Genomic DNA, 16719 nt, shown 5'->3' with positions numbered 1-16719 from the left:
CGGTGGTGATCACCACTTGTATTTGTCCCATATATGCCTATGCTGAGCCAGCACCTGCGTATGTCCCATATATGCCTATGCTAGGCCAGCACCTGTGTATGTCCCATATATTCATATGATGAGCCAGCATGTGTATGCCCCATACATGCCTATGCTGAGCCAGCACCTGTGCATGTTCCATATATGCCTATGCTGAGCAAACACCTGTGTTTGTCCAATATATTTCTATGTTAGGTCTGCACCTGTATTTATTCCATATATTCCTACACTGAGCCATCACCCATGTATGCCCCATATATGCCTATGATGAGCCAGCATTTGTGTATGCCCCATATATGCCTATGCTGAGCCAGCACCTGTGTCAAATATATGCTATACTGAGCCAATACCTGTGCTTGTCCCATATATGCATATGCTGAGCCAGCACCTGTGTATACCCTATAAATGCATGTGCTGGGCCAGCACCTGCATTATGTCCCATATATGCCTAAACTGAGCCAACACCTGTATTTGTCCCATATATGCCTATGCTGAGGCAGCTCCTGTGTATGTCCCATATATTCCTATGATGAGCCAGCATGTGTGTATGCCCCATATATGCCTATGCTGAGCCAGCACCTGTGACTGTCAAATATATGCTATGCTGAGCCAACACCTTTGTTTGTCCCATATATGACTATGCTGAGCCAACACCTGTGTATGCCCCATATACACCTATGCTGGGCTAACACTGGTGTTTGTCCCATATATCCCTATGCCAAGTCAACACCTGTTTGTCCCAAATATGCCTATGCTGAGCCAACACTTGTGTATGTCCCATATATGCCTATGCCAAGTTAGCACCTGTGTTTGTCCCATATATGACTATGTTGGGCCAGCACCTGTGTATGTAAAAAATATGCCTATGCTGAACTAACACATGTGTTTGTCCCATATATGCCTATGCCAAGTCAACACCTGTTTGTCACATATATGCCTGTGCCAAGTTAGCACCTGTGTTTGCCCCATATATGCCAATGCTGAGGATGATATCCATGCTATTAAATTAAAGGAAAAACATTAAGTCTAATGCAAAACAAATACTGCATGACCAGACATTGTAAATTCCACATTTTTTTGTGGTTTATCAATTTGTGCAGATTTCATGATTGCTACAAAACATGAAAATTTGAAGATCCACATTAAACAACGATCCTGTTGTGGAAACTGTAGGACTCCTTCCCCAATCCACATTAAACAATGATCCTGTTGTGGAAACTGTAGGACTCCTTCACCAATCCACATTAAACAACAATCCTGTTGTGGAAACTGTAGGACTCCTTTCCCAATCCACATTAAACAACGATTCTGTTGTGGAAACTGTAGGACTCCTTCCCAAATCCATATTAAACAACGATCCTGTTGTGGAAACTGTAGGACTCCTTCCCCAAGCCACATAAACAACGATCCTGTTGTGGAAACTGTAGGACTCCTTCCCCAATCCACAAATTTAAATACTGATGAAAATACTATTTTTAACAGTACTATAAAAATGTATATCCATTCAAATAAATGAATTCAAAATACTTATATTAATTACATCAGGTATAATTATACTAATACATGTATTTCTCTTAATTAACCAGCTATAATCATACTAAATAATGTGTCTATTAATTATATCATAGCTATAATTATACTAAATTCATATATTTTTATTAATTACATCTCAGTATATATATATATATATATATATATATATATATATATATATATATATATATTACATCGGTTATAATTATACTAAATATATGCATTTATATTAGCTGCATCAGTTATAATTATACTAAGTACATATATTTATATTACATCACAATTATAATTAACTAAATATGTGTTTTTATATTAATTACATTGTGGTTATAATTATATTTAATGCATGTATTTATATTAATTACACCACAGTTATAATTAACCAAATACTATGTATTTATGTTAATTACCTCAGTTATAATTAAACCTAATGTATGCATTTATATTCATTACATCACAGTTGTATACCAAATACATGTATTTGTATTAATTACATAATATTTATAATTAGACCATTTACATGTTTAGTGTTGATATAACAGCAAGGCATAACTGAACCATTCCAAGACAAGATGGCAAATTATATTTTTGGACATAGTGCAACACTGATATTATGCAAAATAAATAGATTTATGCAACTGATAATTACAGCATTTTGATTTGTATTCAGCCTTTTCTTCTCATATAGGTCATGCAAAAATAGGGTTGGTATCATGGATATATTTGTCATAATTTCTACAATGAGAAAAAACAACTCTTTGCAATATCTAAAGACCTAGAGCATGCAAACAAAATGACAGATACAGAATTATCGGTTTGTTTGACTTTTTAATAGAATAAATATTTGCACATAGTCTACTTGATGGAAAGGTACTGTGGTGTGTATGCATTGATGGAAAGGTACTGTGGTGTGTATGCATTGATGGAAAGGTACTATGGTGTGTATGCATTGATGGAAAGGTACTATGGTGTGTATGCATTGATAGAAAGGTACTATGGTGTGTATGCATTGATAGAAAGGTACTATGGTGTGTATGCATTGATGGAAAGGTACTATGGTGTGTATGCATTGATGGAAAGGTACTATGGTGTGTATGCATTGATGGAAAGGTACTATAGTGTGTATGCATTGATGGAAAGGTACTATGGTGTGTATGCATTGATGGAAAGGTACTATGGTGTGTATGCATTGATGGAAAGGTACTGTGGTGTGTATGCATTGATGGAAAGGTACTGTGGTGTGTATGCATTGATGTAAAGGTACTATGGTGTGTATGCATTGATGGAAAGGTACTGTGGTGTGTATGCATTAATGGAAAGGTACTGTGATGTGTATGCATTGATGGAAAGGTACTGTGGTGTGTATGCATTGATGGAAAGGTACTGTGGTGTGTATACATTGATGGAAAGGTACTATGGTGTGTATGCATTGATGGAAAGGTACTGTGGTGTGTATGCATTAATGGAAAGGTACTGTGATGTGTACACATTGATGGAAAGGTACTGTGGTGTGTATGCATTGATGGAAAGGTACTGTGATGTGTATGCATTAATGGAAAGGTACTGTGGTGTGTATGCATTAATGGAAAGGTACTGTGGTGTGTATGCATTGATGGAAAGGTGCTATGGTGTGTATGCATTGATGGAATGGTACTGTGATGTGTATGCATTGATGGAAAGGTACTGTGGTGTGTATGCATTGATGGAAAGGTACTGTGGTGTGTATGCATTGATGGAAAGGTACTGTGGTGTGTATGCATTGATGGACAAGTACTGTGGTGTGTATGCATTGATGGAAAGGTACTGTGGTGTGTATGCATTGATGGAAAGGTACTGTTGTGTATATGCATTAATAGAAAGGTACTGTGGTGTGTATGCATTGATGGAAATGTACTGTTGTGTATATGCATTGATGGAAAGGTACTGTGGTGTGCATGCATTGATGGAAATGCACTGTGGTGTATATGCATTGATGGAAAGGTACTGTGGTGTATATACACTGATGGAAAGGTACTGTGGTGTATATGCATTGATGGAAATGTACTGTGGTGTATATGCATTGATGGAAAGGTACTGTGGTGTATATACACTGATGGAAAGGTACTGTGGTGTGCATGCATTGATGGAAATGTACTGTTGTGTATATGCATTAATAGAAAGGTACTGTGGTGTGTATGCATTGATGGAAAGGTACTGTGGTGTGTATGCATTGATGGAAAGGTACTGTGGTGTGTATGCATTGATGGAAAGGTACTGTTGTGTATATGCACTGATGGAAAGGTACTGTGGTGTGTATGCATTAATAGAAAGGTACTGTGGTGTGTATGCATTGATAGACAGGTACTGTGGTGTGTATGCATTGTACATACAGGAGGCACAAGATAATTCCTGCAGACTGTGCAAGCAAAATATATGTACACCAGTATATTCCATTGAAAGATCAAACAGACAGGTTATTCTTGATATCTTATACCTACATATAACCACGACTTGAGCCTAGGTCTTTTTAGAAGCCAGTGTTTCCTGCTGCGAGTAGGCCCTGCGTTATACACTGTCTCCTGTTGTACCAAATATTAGCTCTCCATCAGGAAAAGATGAATCAACTTCTGACAACTTGTGCTGGAAATTGTCATGTTGTGCTTTGTGACACTCACAAAGAATGACAATCTATAATCACATAATCTGATGAAATTTCCACATTGTTAAATTTTTGTGAATTCCAATTTTGAAAAGCTTACATGTTTACATTTTACTATTAAAAAAGTCATTTAATTTTCCAATTATGTTCATTCCACTTAAAAAACGTAACAAGTGAAGATTCATATTTTTGCAAGGTTTCATTTCTACAATAATGTATAACCACAAATTAAACCATGCAGAAACTTCCCTATACAATCTATCCCACTAAATCCATTTACAGCCTTGTTGTTTATCACATAGATCTAACTGAAAGCCACTTAATGGTTCAGTAAAACTGGTACATTCAAACTATTTAATGATTTTTAAACACAGATTAGTACATTCTGGCAGGTTAAAAGATCAAAGACAATTCTCAAATGCACAATTAATAACCTGCAGTTTGTATGCTAAGGCTGAGGTGATGATTGGAGTAATACTGGTAATACAGTACCTATTTCCACTGTAGGATAGTAAAATACAAAGAACTACCACTGATGTACACTCACATCTAACAGCATATAATACACTGCCAATGTTCTATGCATTTCATTTCAAATCATCATCAAGTAAACAACAGGACAGATCCTGATCTGCATGCATATTATGCACTAGCAAGTATGCCATTTATAGCATCATATTATGCACTAGCAAGTATGCCATTTATAGCATCATATTATACACTAGCAAGTATGCCATTTATAGCAGCATATTATGCACTAGCAAGTATGCCATTTATAGCAGCATATTATGCACTAGCAAGTATGCCATTTATAGCAGCATATTATGCACTAGCAAGTATGCCATTTATAGCAGCATAGTATGCACTAGCAAGTATGCCATTTATAGCAGCATAGTATGCACTAGCAAGTATGCCATTTATAGCAGCATATTATGCACGCACTAACAAGTATGCCATTTATAGCAGCATATTATGCACTAGCAAGTATGCCATTTATAGCAGCATATTATGCACTAGCAAGTGTGCCATTTATAGCAGCATATTATGCACTAGCAAGTGTGCCATTTATAGCAGCATATTATGCACAGCAAGTGTGCCATTTATAGCAGCATATTATGCACTAACAAGTATGCCATTTATAGCAGCATATTATGCACTAGCAAGTATGCCATTTATAGCAGCATATTATGCACTAGCAAGTATGCCATTTATAGCAGCATATTATGCACTAGCAAGTATGCCATTTATAGCAGCATATTATGCACTAGCAAGTATGCCATTTATAGCAGCATATTATGCACTAGCAAGTGTGCCATTTATAGCAGCATATTATGCACTAGCAAGTGTGCCATTTATAGCAGCATATTATGCACTAGCAAGTGTGCCATTTATAGCAGCATATTATGCACTAGCAAGTGTGCCATTTATAGCAGCATATTATGCACTAGCAAGTGTGCCATTTATAGCAGCATATTATGCATTAGCAAATGTGCCATTTATAGCAGCATATTATGCACTAGCAAATGTGCCATTTATAGCAGCATATTATGCACTAGCAAGTGTGCCATTTATAGCAGCATATTATGCACTAGGAAGTGTGCCATTTATAGCAGCATATCATGCACTAGGAAGTGTGCCATTTATAGCAGCATATCATGCACTAGCAAGTATGCCATTTATAGCAGCATATCATGCACTAGCAAGTATGCCATTTATAGCAGCATATCATGCACTAGCAAGTATGCCATTTATAGCAGCATATTATGCACTAGCAAGTATGCCATTTATAGCAGCATAAGCTAATTATACCCTGGAAATACAGTATTACAATGTGGCTTTTTCCAGTGCTTGTCCAGTGGGATACTGACTGACGGTCACACAGTGAAGTACAGTAGGTAAAAATATCACTACCATGTGGTGTTTGTTCAATACAGGAATATCAGCATCTGAACACAGGAAGTAAACAGAAAACCATTTAATGATTGGAAAAGCTGGGAAAGACATTAAATTCTTTGCCAACACATTTATCTTGGTTTGATTTCTGCATCAATAATACCCAAACCTGGAACATATCCTGCATCAACTGTGTGCAATGTACCTACATGTCACTCACAGCAGCCAGACCCAAGGTATGATCATAAACCGAAGCAGAATGTATGGTATCAAATGCATGAGTAGTTAACACAAGTAATTTTGACTCTAGATCTTCACACAAGATGGCCGACAAGTGTAATTCAATGGCTAAAAATTAAAAAAAAAAAGTAATAGTGGATTATGTTTTTTAATTGCTGGTGCAACCTTTAATAAAAGAACACACAGGCATTAAAATGTAAATAAAACAGGATACCGTACAAGTTAGTTTTCATCTATTAGCATGCCAATTGCACTATTTCACCATCAAGATAATGCCATGGCATTTTTAGCATCAAGGAGACAAGCAATAATTTCAACTCAATGATCAAATTTGAATATGTTGCACTTTTAAGTTGACCTCCTCCCCCCATGTCATGGCTTCTTTTGTTTTCAGTATATAAAAAATTGATATGAACAAGCATATGTGGTAAGTGCATATTTGGAAGTTTGATTTATTCTGCCCACACTAGTTTTGTACCAGATTCACCTGTAAACATTTACCAGGTATTTTATGCACAGTTTGACAATTCAAATTGTTCTGTAAAACAACATAACAATCACTTGTACCCATTTTTATCTTCCTCAGCAAAATATAGATAGCAGTAAATATAACCTTTTGTTGGTGGATAAATATATAAAGTTTCTAACTTAAAATGCTTTAATAGTTATACTTGGAAAAACTTTTATAAAGCTCAAAAACAGAAGTAAAAAATGTCTTCAATGATTAAATATTTACACTGCACAAAATCCTAAAATTCTGCACTGAAATAAAAATTTGCACAAGAAAATACATAAAATAAACACCAACTAGTTAAACAGAAGCCAATCAGGAAGTATCACCCAGGACTTAACAAATATTACATGCAATCAATCATCATAAATCCAAACAACTTTGAAAAAGTTATAAACTTATATCCATATAACTCTGAAAAAGGTTGTAAACTTAAATTCAAGCAATGTCTTAAACTTTACACTGTGTCAACCTAGTATGCTGTGATATCAGAAAGAATGTAAAAAAAAGAAAATGAAGTAAGTTACTAATAGGTGAAACAGACATTAAAATATAAAGAAATGACAGGAGGAAGCAAAGTTATTCTTTCTCTACTATAACTGTATTACCTAATGAGAGATTAAAGCAGTAACTGTCTGATGTAACTTCATGATGGATTGCTGAGAATAATTTCAATGATTTTCTCCTTCACCATATCAGTTTATCACAGTTTATTCTATAAGAGTTATTGCTGGAAATTTTGAAGAAAAAAAAGAATTGCATGTGGGTAACAAATGTATAATATAAACATGAAGACTGCACACCAAACTGTACAGTATTAAAATACAATTCTTAATAACAAAAGTTGTCATTTAAGCATTGTTGATTTTTTAACCATCAATAGTTATATAATTTGTAGATGGGCTTTTGAGGTCGCATTAAATTTTGTCATTTCAGTTTCACAGGTAAATTTATAATCTACTGTAAATCCCTTACATGGTGATTTTAACTTTAATCACTCCTCTGCAGCATCAACTCAGCAACAGGGGCAATTAGTGCATGCTTGCAGTGTTAAGTATATTTCATTTGCATTGTGTATTGGCTTTTTCCATGATTACATGTTATGCATCTCTATATTATGTAACTGGCTTTGGTTGGTAATCAAATTAGGGGCCTACCCGACTAATTACATCTGTTTTTTGTAAACAACATAATACATAGCTAATATTTCTCTATGAAGATAGATTAAATATTCAGATCATTATTATTGGAGGTAAACATGTTTACTTGAGTTTGAATTCAGGACACTGGTGCTCCCCTTGGGAATTCCTGGAGTACCTGCTGTTTTACATGTTCTTTACTAAAGTTTTAGTAAAAGACCTGATTTTGTTTACAACTTAGAATATTCTGTATATGAATTTGATGAGAAAATGACCCTCACTCTGGTTCTTAAATTTTGTGTTATGATTTTATCTGAAGGTTGATTATATTAGAATTACTCATTCCTACATGAATATCCAAAGTGGAACCAGTCTTATTGTTGTATGCAGCTTTTATTTGAGATTATATTTATTTAAAATACAAAGTGCTCATTAATATTTCTTGGACTCAATCATTATTTTGGATCTTTGTGAATTCACTCAAAGATATTTTGGATTATAGCATTGTGATATATCAAAACTGTTGGCACATTAGCACATTCGAGGCTACTGATATATCAGCATATTCAATATTGGAATTTATTTGGATGACCACGGTAATTCATTTGGAACTCATTTTGACCTGTGATAGAACTTTTAGGACTATCTGGGATCTAAATCACAATACAGTAAAAAAAATAAAAAAATGTTCACTATGTATTCGAGGGAAAAAATTATTTGTTGAATTTTACAAATGTTGCTGGTTTTTGCTATTTTCTGTTACTTAGTTTAAGACCAAAGAGTCATAACAGCAATACAATTTTTACATGCAATAATTCACAAGTTACCTGACTGTATTTCATAAGGATATGGTATTTAAACTACTGAATAAAAGATGTAAAAAAGAGACTACCATCTGCGATGTTTAACACCTGACTTATTAAAACTATTCTGCATATGCAATAACATTTAAACAGGGAAAAAGTTCTCAAAAGCCAAGAGCTAATTCCTCATGACCTTGGATATTTAAAACAGTCAAATATGCTTTCAATTTAACTACCATATTTGTCCAATGATAAGCCCATGCTTGATGTTAAGCTCATGCTTGATGATAACCTAATGATAAATAAAAATCCCATTCTTGATGACAAGCCTGTGCCTAATGATAAACTTATGCTTAATAATAAGCCCATGAATGATGCTTGATGTTAACCCCATACCTGATGACAGGTCCATGCCTGACAATAAGCCTAAGCTTGATGATAAAAGCCTGTGCTTGATAATAGGCATGCTTGATAAACCAATGCTTGATAAGTCTATACTTGGTGTTAAGCTCATGCCTTGTAAATAAGCCCATGCTTGATGATGAAAAGTCCGTGCCTGATGATAAGTGGATGCTTGATGATAACCCCATACTTGATGACAGGTCCATGATGATAAGCCAATGCTTGATGATAAGTTTATACATGGTGATAAACCCATGCTAGATGGTAAGTAGATGCCTGATGATAAGCCCATGCTTGATAACAGGTTTGTGACTGATGATAGGCACATGCTTGATGATAAGCTTCTATCTTGATGATAAAGTCTACTTGATGATAGGCCCATGTTTGACAATGAAGTATATTGTTGATGATGGGCCCATGTTAGGTGAGAAAGTCAATTATTGATGATAGGCCCATGCTTGATGATAAGCCCATTTCTGATGATAAGCCGATGCCAGAAGATAAGCGCATGCCTGATGATAAGCCTATTCCTGAAGATAAGACCATGCCTGATGATAAGCCCATGATTGATGTAAATACCATGCCTGATGATAAGCCATTGCTCGATGATAAACTCATGCCTTCTTCTTCTTGTTGTTATATGGTTTAATGCCATTTTCAGCACAAGATAGGCTATACATGGCGGCCAGTATAAATGGTGGAGGAAGAACCAGGGAAAACCCTGGTAAGAACCACTGACCCATGAGAAGCTACTGGCAAGCTTTCTCACATACCCACATTGGCCAAGCCGGAGACTCAAACCCATGCAGACAGAGGTGAGATGACAGTGATCCGTAATGGTGAGTGCTTTAGACCACATGACCACTTGGGGCTCCTAAACGCATGCCTGGTAATAAACCCATTTCATTAAGAAAAATTTGGCTAATATTTACTAAGATTACACTTGTCTGATAAAAAGCCCATCCACAACATTTTGACAAATTTATTTGGCTGATCCCCTGGTCTTAAAATGGGAGAAACACTGTAACATGTACACTATGTACACCTACCTTCAAAAGCTGCCATGCCATATCGATGTTCTCATCACTTGTTCCATATCGAGACAAAGCAAAATGGGATACCCTGAAAAAAAGCGATATATTTAGGTTTAATAATATTGACTATCTTATGCTTAGGAAATGCATGTTAAGTGCCTTTCTCAAGTATACAAGTGGGAAATGGAGGTGGGCTGGCCTGGGTGAGTACACAATCAGAAACCCATGGATTACAAGTCCAATGCCCTACCAACTTTGTTACCATGGCTCCTCCACAATAAAAAAGAAACCCAAAATGCTTAATAAATCATATGGAAAACAAGTTTCTAAAATTTCACAAAACTTAATCTTAGAAATAAATCTGACATCTCAAATCTAACCAAGGACAGAGGTTCTATATAACACTATCTTACTTGCTAATTAAAATATACATTATTTAATGACTTAAAAGACTTTCACACAAATCCTAATATTTTCTGACAGTGCCATTACTGAAAAGCAATACAATTATTTTTTTATCTGTAAATGTAGTGATCTTAAATCAGTAACTATATTATACTTTTCTTTTTTTCTTATTTCTTAATATTATAAGTGCTCTTTTTCTGTGTTCAATGAACATCCAGCTATTCTTGAGTTTTCATTGTTATTATTGATAAATGTTCTATTAAAGTACCAAAAGATGCTGAAATAGCATTCTAGATCTCTCATCAATTCAAAGCATTCTAGATCTCTCATCAATTCAAAGCATTCTAGATCTCTCAACAATTCAAAGCATTCTAGATCTCTTATCAGTTCAAAGCATTGTAGATCTCTCATCAATTCAAAGCATTCTATATCTCTCATCAATTCAACACATTATAGATCTCTCATCAATTCAAAGCATTCTAGATCTCTCATCAATTCAAAGCATTCTAGATCTCTCATCAATTCAAAGCATTATAGATCTCTCATCAATTCAAAGCATTATAGATGCATCATCAAATCTTCACACATTATTCTTGTGATATGTGCCCAAGAGATAAGACTTGTGAAGGTTAGATTTATGGTAAAAGCTTCATCCAAATGGTTTGACTTATGGTAAAAACTTCATCCAAATGGTTAGACTTATGGTAAAAGCTTCATCCAAATGGTTAGACTTATGGTAAAAGCTTCATCCAAATGGTTAGACTTATGGTAAAAGCTTCATCCATATGGTTAGATTTATGGTAAAAGCTTCATTCAAATGGTTTGATTTATGGTAAAAGCTTCATAAAAAGGTTAGATTTATGGTAAAAGCTTCATCCAAATGGTTTGATGTATGGTAAAAGTGTTATCCAAATGTTAGACCTATGGTAAAAGCTTCATCCAAATGGTTAGACTTATGGTAAAAGCTTCATCCAAATGGTTAGACTTATGGTAAAAGCTTCATCCATATGGTTAGATTTATGGTAAAAGCTTCATCCAAATGGTTTGATTTATGGTAAAAGCTTCATAAAAAGGTTAGATTTATGGTAAAAGCTTCATCGAAATGGTTAGACTTATGGTAAAAGCTTCATCCAAATGGTTAGACTTATGGTAAAAGCTTCATAAAAAGGTTAGATTTATGATAAAAGCTTCATAAAAAGGTTAGATTTATGGTAAAAGCTTCATCCAATTGGTTAGATTTATGGTAAAAGCTTCATCCAAATGGTTAGACTTATAGTAAAATGCTTCATCCATATGGTTTGATTTATGGTAAAAGCTTCATAAAAAGGTTAGATTTATGGTAAAAGCTTCATCCAAATGGTTTAATTTATGGTAAAAGCTTCATAAAAAGGTTAGATTTATGGTAAAAGCTTCATCCAAATAGTTTGACTTATGGTAAAAGCTTCATCCAAATGGTTAGACTTATGGTAAAAGCTTCATCCAAATGGTTAGACTTATAGTAAAAAGCTTCATCCAAATATATTTATGGTAAAAGCTTCATCCAAACAGAATTATGGTGAAAGCTTCATCCCAACAGAATTATGGTAAAAGCTTCATCCAAAAGGTTAGACTTATGGTAAAAGCTTCATCCCAATAGAATTATGGTAAAAGCTTCATCCAAAAGGTTAGACTTATGGTAAAAGCTTCATCCAAATAGAATTATGGTAAAAGCTTCATCCAAACAGAATTGTGGTAAAAGCTTCATCCCAATAGAATTATGGTAAAAGCTTTATCCAAATGGTTAGACTTATGGCAAAAGCTTCATCCAAATGGTTATATTTATGGTAAAAGCTTCATCCATATGGTTCGATTTATGGTAAAAGCTTCATCCAAATAGAATTACGGTAAAAGCTTCATCCAAACAGAATTATGGTAAAAGCTTCATCCAAATAGAATTATGGTAAAAGCTTCATCCAAAAGGTTGGACTTATGATAAAAACATTGTAAGAATGGATGGATTTATGGTACAGCTTAATAAAAATGGTTGGGCTGTGTGAAATTTGTGACCATTTCAATATTAATATAATTAACTTTTTCTGTTTGGTTGGTATATATGATGAAGAAAGATTTTTAAAAAAAGCTGTATGGAAGTGTCATACACATGCTCAACACTTTTTTTTAAAGGTCAAGTGTGAAAGTGTCTTCTTCTGTATATATGGTGCCTTAATTGTTCAGTTTGAATAACTAAGTTATTGCTCCTCATTAGTGAATATAAGATTTTTGTGTCAAACAATGAGCCTACTCCAGTACTAACTCATGTATAGCCTACTTCAGTACTACCTCATGTATAGCCTACTTTAGTACTATCTCATGTACAGCCTACTTCAGTACTACCTCATGTTTAGCCTAGTTTACTCCTACCTCATGTATAGCCTACTTCAGTACTACCTCATGTATAGCCTACTTCAGTACTACCTCATGTATAGCCTACTTTAGTACTACCTTATGTACAGCCTACTTTAGTCCTACTCCATGTATAGCCTACTTTACTCCTACCTCATGTACAGCCTACTTTACTCCTACCTCATGTATAACCTACTTCAGTACTACCTCATGTATAGCCTACTTCAGTACTACCTCATGTATAGTCTACTTCAGTATTACCTCATGTACAGCCAACTTCAGTATTACCTTGTGAATAGCCTACTTTAGTACTACCTCATGTATAGCCTAATTCAGTCCTACCTCATGTATAGCCTACTTCAGTATTACCTCATGTATAGCCTACTTCAGTACTACCTTGTGTACAGCCAACTTCAGTATTACCTCATGTATAGCCAACTTCAGTATTACCTCATGTAAAGCCTACTTTATTATTACCTCATGTACAGCCTACCTTAGTCCTACCTCATGTATAGCCTACTTTAGTACTACCTCAGGTATAGCCAACTTCAGTATTAACTCATGAATAGCCTACTTTAGTGCTACCTCATGTACAGCCTACTTTAGTCCTACCTCATCTATAGCCTACTTTAGTCCTACCTCATATACAGCCTATCTTTAGTCCTACCTAATGTACAGCCTGCTTTAGTCCTACCTCATATACAGCCTACCTTTAGTCCTACCTCATGTACAGCCTAATTTAGTCCTACCTCATGTACAGCCTACTTTAGTCCTACCTCATGTATAGCCTACTTTAGTCCTACCTCATGTATAGCCTACTTTAGTCCTACCTCATGTATGGCCTACTTTAGTGCTACCTCATGTACAGCTACTTTAGTCCTACATCATGTATAGCCTTTTATAGTCCTACCTCATGAATAGCCTACTTTAGTACTACCTCATGTATAGCCTAATTTAGTCCTACCTCATGTACAACCTACTTTAGTCCTACCTCATGTACAGCCTAATTTAGTCCTACCTCATGTATAGCATACTTGAGTACCACCTCATGAATTGCCTACTTTAGTACTACATCATGTACAGCCTACTTTAGTGCTACCTCATGTATAGCCTACTTTAGTCCTACATCATGTACAGCCTAATTTAGTCCTACCTCATGTATAGCATACTTGAGTACCACCTCATGAATTGCCTACTTTAGTACTACATCATGTACAGCCTACTTTAGTGCTACCTCATGTATAGCCTACTTTAGTCCTACATCACGTACAGCCTAATTTAGTCCTACCTCATGTATAGCATACTTGAGTACCACCTCATGAATTGCTACCTTAGTACTCTATCATGTACAGCCTACTTTAGTACTACATCATGTACAGCCTATTTTATTCCTAACTCATGTATAGCCTACTTTACTCCTACCTCATGTATAGCCTACTTTAGTGCTACCTCATGTATAGCCTACTTTAGTCCTACCTCATGTATATCCTACATTAGTCCTACCTCATCTATAGCCTACTTTAGTCCTACCTCATGTATAGCCTACTTTACTACTACCTCATGTCTAGCCTATTTTAATACTACCTCATGTACAGTCTACTTTAGTCCTACCTCATCTATAGCCTACTTTAGTCCTACCTCATGTATATCCTACATTGGTCCTACCTCATCTATAGCCTACTTTAATCCTACCTCATGTATGACCTACTTTAGTCCTACCTCATGTACAGCTACTTTAGTCCTACATCATGTATAGCCTCTTTTAGTCCTACCTCATTAATAGTCTACTTTAGTACTCCTTCTTAATAATTAATAATAATAATAATAATAATGACCTTATTTAAAGAGGGTAACACAATTAGCTAAAAACTAATCTACCTTGAGGCCCTCATACAAAGAAATTCATTTATTTAAGCTGCATCTCTGAAGCCACTGGATATATTGGGTTTGGAAGAAGGAAACAGAGTGGGCATTTCTAATCTCAACTGGAATACTATTCCAGAGCAGAGTTCCGGAGTATTGGAAACTTTTTTAAATAACTCCTTATTTGGTTTGGGAATTTTATACTGTTTGGTAGACATGGTTCGCAGGTGGGAAGTATTACCAGGTAGCCTATACTGGAATAATGATTGTAAATATTCAGGAGCACTATTAGGAGATATCCTGTACATTAATTTGGCTTTTCTCAAACAGATTCGGTCTTTAATAGGTAATATTTTTAACCTACCAGCTAAACTTTCCTTGCTTTCTTTCTGGATTGATATTAGCCCAAATGCTCTTTTTTGAAGATGTGCCAGCTTTGCTATGTTTTTATCATTTGAATTACCCCATACTGTACTACAGTAGTCCAAATAGGATTGTATGTAACTGTTATAAAATAGTTTTCTGTATTTACCACCATGCCATTACATGTGCACCAGTTTTCCAGTTTGTTTAGTGCATTCTGTAAAGAAATTTTGAGCTCATGCTTTGTGTTTTGGATGTCTGACAATGTTGTGTCATCTGCATAGAGATCTGTAGATGATATTGAGTCTCTTAGTAAAAGTGGTAGGTCATTATTAAATAAAATGGATAGTAACGGACCTAGAATTGAGCCTTGTGGTACTCCATATCTAATTGTTTCAGGTTCAGACAGAACATTATTTATGTAAACATGTTGTGTTCTCTCATTTAAGTACGAAGTAAACCATCTAATTGTTCTTTCATCACACTGGTAGATTTTCAGTTTCTTCAAAAGGATTTCATGATCCACCATGTCAAAAGCTTTCCTGAAATCTACAAATACAGTTCCTATTATTCTACCTTGGTCAAAATAGCCTACTTCAGTCCTACCTCATGTACAGCCTACTTTAGTCCTATCTCATATACATCCTACTTTAGTACTACCTCATGTACAGCCTACTTTATTCCTAACTCATGTATAGCCTACTTTAGTCCTACCTCATGTACAGCCTAATTTAGTCCTACCTCATGTATAGCATACTTAAGTACCACCTCATGAATTGCCTACTTTAGTCCTACGTCATGTATAGGCTACTTTAGTCCTACCTCATGTACAGCCTACTTTAGTCCTATCTCATGTACAGCCTACTTTAGTACTACCTCATGTACAGCCTACTTTAGTCCTATCTCATGTACAGCCTACTTTAGTACTACCTCATGTACAGCCTACTTTATTCCTAACTCATGTATAGCCTACTTTTGTCCTACCTCATGTACAGCCTAATTTAGTCCTACCTCATGTATAGCATACTTGAGTACCACCTCATGAATTGCCTACTTTAGTCCTACCTCATGTATAGGCTACTTTAGTCCTACCTCATGTACAGCCTACTTTAGTCCTATCTCATGTACAGCCTGCTTTAGTACTACCTCATGTACAGCCTACTTTATTCCTAACTCATGTATAGCCTACTTTAGTCCTACCTCATGTACAGCCTAATTTAGTCCTACCTCATGTATAGCATACTTGAGTACCACCTCATGAATTGCCTACTTTAGTCCTACCTCATGTATAGGCTACTTTAGTCCTACCTCATGTACAGCCTACTTTAGTCCTATCTCATGTACAGCCTGCTTTAGTACTACCTCATTACAGCCTACTTTATTCCTAACTCATGTATAGCCTACTTTAGTCCTACCTCATGTACAGCCTAATTTAGTCCTACCTCATGTATAGCATACTTGAGTACCACCTCAT

General features: G+C 35.4%; 1 protein-coding gene across 3 annotated transcripts in view; it reads right to left on the bottom strand.

Annotated features, from left to right (window-relative positions):
- LOC149806597 (alpha-N-acetylglucosaminidase-like) overlaps positions 1 to 16719 on the bottom strand; it is a 131126-nt gene that overhangs the window by 37742 nt on the left and 76665 nt on the right. For all 3 annotated transcript variants that reach the window (XM_089955329.1, XM_089955325.1, XM_089955336.1), the window contains exon 15: positions 10248 to 10320. In XM_089955329.1, the coding sequence (XP_089811455.1) occupies positions 10248 to 10320 (73 nt within the window). The remainder of the gene's footprint in view (positions 1 to 10247; positions 10321 to 16719) is intronic.

This window comes from Sinohyriopsis cumingii, chromosome 1, assembly GCF_028554795.1.
Source record: "Sinohyriopsis cumingii isolate HCF-2022 chromosome 1, ASM2855479v2, whole genome shotgun sequence".
NCBI lineage: Eukaryota > Metazoa > Mollusca > Bivalvia > Unionida > Unionidae > Sinohyriopsis > Sinohyriopsis cumingii.
The sequence above is the reverse complement of the archived record's forward strand: the minus strand, read 5'-3'. Positions and strand labels throughout refer to the sequence as shown.